The sequence below is a fragment of the Ixodes scapularis genome, unplaced genomic scaffold (assembly GCF_016920785.2).
Source record: "Ixodes scapularis isolate PalLabHiFi unplaced genomic scaffold, ASM1692078v2 PGA_scaffold1__304_contigs__length_218370807, whole genome shotgun sequence".
In the NCBI taxonomy this organism is placed as follows: domain Eukaryota; kingdom Metazoa; phylum Arthropoda; class Arachnida; order Ixodida; family Ixodidae; genus Ixodes; species Ixodes scapularis.
In genome coordinates, this window is record NW_024609846.1 from 8,772,304 (window position 1) to 8,777,219 (window position 4,916).

Below are 4,916 nucleotides of genomic sequence, written 5' to 3' on the forward strand. Positions count from 1 at the left end.
TGAAATACAGTTTCCCTGGACCGACTAAAACTTCCCTTCACCACAGTCCTCGACATGGCCACTACCCCTGTGTCGCAAAACAACACTCCAACGCACTTCACACTTACTGCGCAGGTGGCCCAAGTCACTTGTCCAAGGGCCACTTTTCCATCTATAGCAGCCCAGGAGGGCTATGTTGCGCTTTTTGCACTCCCAGGAGACTAGGGAGAGGGAAGTGACGTCAACAACTCTCTTTGGACGTCGATTGGTGGAAACGCTGATGACGGTATTTGCAGAAGAAAACAAAGCAAAAGTGAGCGGAAATCGGTAAACCGGAAGCTCTACCATTAACGGACGTGACGTCAAAATGACATATGAATACTTTGCTGTTACGTCGCTTCGAAAGAACGAAGCAAGATGGGGTGCAACGCGTCCGCGCCGTCCCGTCGAACGATGGACTGCACCCCGATATTTCAGTTGTTGTATCCGGTGGACAGGCGCAACCGGAGCCATCGGGATGCTTTTGAACTCCCGGAGCACGTATTTCGGAAGCAGTACCGCCTGGCGAAGACTTTAGTGCGGTGGCTGTGCGACGAACTCCGCGAGGAGCCGGAGCTGCAGAGACTGCGTCGGTCAAGTACTGTCATGACTGTGGAGGACCAAGTGCTGTGCGCACTTCGGTTTTACGCTACGGGGAGCTTCCAAGGCATGGTGGCGAGCGACGAGCACATAGCACGGGACCAAGGCACGGTCAGCATCGCCTTGCGGGCCGTGTCCGTCGCTATTGTGCGCCGTCTGGGGATCCAACATGGCTGGATCCACTTTCCCCAGACGGCAAGCGAGAGGGACGACTTCGAGAGGGGCTTCCAACTACTCGGCAGGATTCCGGGCGTCATCGGGTGCATCGACGGGACGATGATCAGCATCGTCGGCCCGTCCAAGTACGACCCCACCGTCACGAAGGCTGCGTATTGGTGCAGGAAGCAGTACTACGCCCTTAACGTGATGGTGGTAAGTAACCTCTGAACGAAACTTATATTGTATGACGATGCGGATGCAGGGTAGGCATAGAGAGCTGTAGGCATAGAGAGCTGCTCATTTTTTAAATTTTTTTTCAACTATATAAACGTAGGCTTCATGGGGGGGATGACTGGGAGGGAGCGAGCTCGACACTGGACCGGACCCAACCCCCAACCCCCCCCCCCCCCCCCCCCCCTTTGTTTTTCTCTCTTCTTCCATGTTGTACAATATGAGCTGAAACAGCGCTCCGGACGCCGCACGGTACTACCTGCGCCGCCTGTCGCATTGGAACGCACACTCGGCCCCAGGCTGCGCCGTGTTTGCGGAGCGATGCGATAGGCGGCGCAGGTAGTACCGTGCGGCGGCCGGAGTGCTGTTTCAGCTCATACTGTTCGCGATTGTACGTACATACATGCTTTACACAGCTAGAGCGTGGCTCATTTTGTGTATCCAAGCTGACAGTGCCTGGTCATGTATGGCGCAAAGTGTCCTACAATCACCTTAGTCGTGGATTTCTTCTTTTTGTGCTTATTAGTTTTGCAAATGGTGCTTAAGGCTGGAATTGGCGTTGCCTAACAGTGTGCTTTGCTTGATCATTCGGGGAAACTACTGAGCACATGTATCCTATCTCTACAACAGGTGTGTGACGCCCGCTGCCGGGTAATGTGCATCGACCCATGCTACCCAGGGTCGGTGCACGACTCCTTTGCCTGGCGCTTCTCCTGGCTCCGCGACAACTTCGAGCAAGGCCGGCTCATCGACGATGGCAGGTTCCTGCTTGGTGAGCATGCTTAAATTGTTAAATTTGTGCATGTCGGCTGAGCCTGGATTATAGGCTACAATACTGTATAATCTGATGCTTCTAACATTGTTAATTGTGCATACACTGTGTACATACCCAGGAAGAAGTTGCTGCACAAAGGTGTTCTTGTTTGGCCTTTGCAGTAATAAAATTAAAAATAATTGGTGCATTAGTTGGTTAAACATGATGTGAAAAAAGCGCTGTATCCTGTCCCCTTCTCTTCCTAACCATTTGCGCTTTTTCACATCATATCAAACTTCCCAGTAAATAAAACAATATTAGAACATTTCTTTGTCTGATTGCGCAGGAGACAGCGGCTACGCCTTGGAACCTTGGCTCATCACCCCTGTCCCTGGGGTGCACACAACCTCCACCGCCAGCGGCCGGTTTAACAAGGCACATTCCTCGATGAGGTCCGTTGTGGAGCGCTGCATTGGGCTGCTGAAATCCAGATTCCGGTGCCTGCAAAGGCACCGGGCTCTGTATTACCATCCAACAACAGCCACCGCCATTATAACGGCGTGTGCAGTGCTCCACAATATATGCCTTGCATCGATGGAGCCAGAACCGGAGCCAGATGCCGACTCTGACAGTCCAGAGTCGGACTCTGGGTCGAGCTCGGACGGTTCTGAGCCGGGCTCGGCGGGGTTAGAGCCAGAAGGTGGCGGGCAGGTTCCTGCCCACCTTCCGGTGCGCCTCTCGGACAGGGGGAAGGCTCTGAGGCAAGGCCTTGTGTCCCAGTTCGAGCCCTGCCAAAGCCGTGCCGTCGCGGGGCCCTCTGCAGGCCGCTCTGGCAGTTCCTCACGCCAGCAGCGGCGGCGCCACCAAGGAGTCCGTCGTCGATCTAGCCTCTCTGGCAGTCCTGCCGTCCAGGGAGGCCAGCGACGACAGGGAGCCCCTCGTCGTCATCGTCGCCACCATGCCGGCAGTTCCGCAAGGGCTGAGGTGCCGTGAATGCCCAAGGCCCTCATCAGCACCCTTGGTGCCAAGGGAGCTCCCCGTAGAAGTGCGTAAAACTCTCTCCAGTCCACAGGCACGACGGTTCATGAACTGCGCAGTCTCTTCAGCTCCTGCTCCTCACAGTTTTCAGCACAGCCATTGTGCAACCCTCGCAGAAGGATGGTGCTGCTTCCGAAATATGTATTTTGGGATTTTAAGTGTGTAACGGTGGTTCCAAAGGTGTACCTCTCCATAGAATAACCTTTTATTTTGCAACAGATATGAGATAATGAGTATCATGTGTCCATGATCGTGGTTGGTTAGTTGAGTTCATATGGCAAACACAGACAGGCCGCCTCATTTTCCCCACAGCAAACTCTGTTATTTTATGTCATGTATTTCCTCGTGTGTTATTGGATATTGGCTTGTGTAACAGGTATGACCAAGTAACCTGGGAGCAAATCATTTTGCCTCTTTATGAAACAATCTCATTTTTCCCTGTGCTTCATTCTGTTCCTCCTTCCCAGGTGTGCCACATTTTTATGTATTCTTTGTGACTATAGAATTTCGATATATTTTTGTTGTTTGCAAAGAGGGTACACATGAGTGGATTGTGACAGAGATATTCTTTTAGCAATAAAAATCTTTGACAGTTCGCCGAAAGATGTTATTGCAGCCACCTGAGGCGCTTTCGTATAAAACAGTGTATACAAATAACAACAATCTCCAAGGAACATAAGTTGACAGTTCACGAAAGACGTTGCTGCGGCCACTTCAGGCACTGTCATATAAAACATTATATACAGATAACAACATTCGCCAGAGAACATAGATCGACAGGTCATGAGATTTTATTGCAGCCAAGGGGGGGCGTTGTCATTAAAAAATATATACAAAATAAAAAAAAGATCCCCTTGGATGTGAGAAAAAAAAGGTGCAGTAATCAGCGCTTAGTTGTTGTGATCCTCTGGAGGCTGGGCCAGGTGCTGGGCCTGGGGCTCGGCCTGGGGTTCGGCCTGGGGCTCGGCCTGGGGTTCGGCCTGGGGTTCGGCCTGGGGCTCGTCCTGGGGCTCGGCCTGGGGCTGGGGCTGGGGCTGGGCCTGGGGCTGAGGCTGACGCAGAGCGTGGCTGGATAGCAGGAGGATGACCTCTCGCATGAAGGCAGCGTTTTGCTGCATGGAGAGGACCCCCTCCTGGATGTTGTCTGCGATGCGGTCCATGCTCTGCGCCTGCTGCTCCACGTGCTGCGCCAGCTGCCCCACGTTCTGTGCCAGCTGGTCCAGCCGCTCCAGGACCTGCCCCATGCCGAGCGTGATCTGAAACATGATTTGCAGATTTCTTGACATCCAACATCTCATACAGGTTACGAAGACTTTGCTGACACCAACTATTGGTACCTTATGTGTGAAGTAAGTCTGTGTTTAATCATGTTACTGTGCTTCAGGGATTTGTCAACATTACCTGTCCCTGAAACCTTTCGTCTCTCGTATCGCGGCCTGTGTTGGCGTCGAGCAGGCGCTGCTGGTTAGCCACGGCCGAAAAGGCCGCCTCGTCCCGCTGCTCCTGTCGAGAGACTCGAGGGACTCGACGAGGCAGCCTTGGTCGAACCGTGGCTCGCCGTGCTCGAGGCCGTGGCATTTCTGCAGGAAAACATAGTTTAGATCAGTAATAAGTGTGGTCATGTTCATGTTGCTGACGGTTTTAGTTCCCCTTAGTCAAGTCAAGTATCTTACGCGTTGAGGTAGATGCCTCCTGATTGGCGTCCTCCTCCTCCTCCGCCTCCTCCTCGAGCACCTCCCCCGCATCCTGCGAAGCTGGGTGCTCCTCTGCCGGGGCGCCCACAGACTGCGCCTACAAGGCACATTTATCGTTACGTGTTTGCACTGCATGCCCTGTAACATGTGCAATCTCTTATGTTTTTTTATGGAATCAAATGGAGCTATGCTCCAGCTTTAGATTCTACACAGGTTTGCCCCTGTAGTAACTTTTGTAGTTTGCTGTAAAAACAATACTGCAAATGAATGACTTGTGGTAAACCTCTTGTGAGTGCCAGGCAGGTAGCTGCTCCCTGTCGTGTGCGTATTACCCTATAAGAGTTGTACATGTTGCATACTATTGGGAAGAACAGATAAGTAGATGATTCATTGCAGCAGCTGAATGTTGCTGGTAGTGCTGT

The 4,916-nt window shown here is 52.4% G+C and overlaps 1 protein-coding gene across 2 annotated transcripts; it reads left to right on the top strand.

Moving 5' to 3' along the window:
• Positions 1-305: 305 nt before the first annotated feature.
• Positions 306-3,601, top strand: LOC115311903 (putative nuclease HARBI1). Of its 2 annotated transcripts, none has more exons than XM_042290627.1 (3): positions 306-990; positions 1,688-1,780; positions 2,109-3,601. In XM_042290627.1, the coding sequence occupies exons 1-3, from the start codon at positions 397-399 to the stop codon at positions 2,211-2,213; spliced, it is 792 nt and encodes a 263-aa protein (XP_042146561.1). In that variant the 5' UTR covers positions 306-396; the 3' UTR covers positions 2,214-3,601. The 2 variants fall into 2 exon arrangements, with proteins under 2 accessions (XP_042146561.1, XP_040064636.2); XM_040208702.3 differs by having other exon boundaries at positions 313-990; positions 1,639-1,780.
• Positions 3,602-4,916: the final 1,315 nt, after the last annotated feature.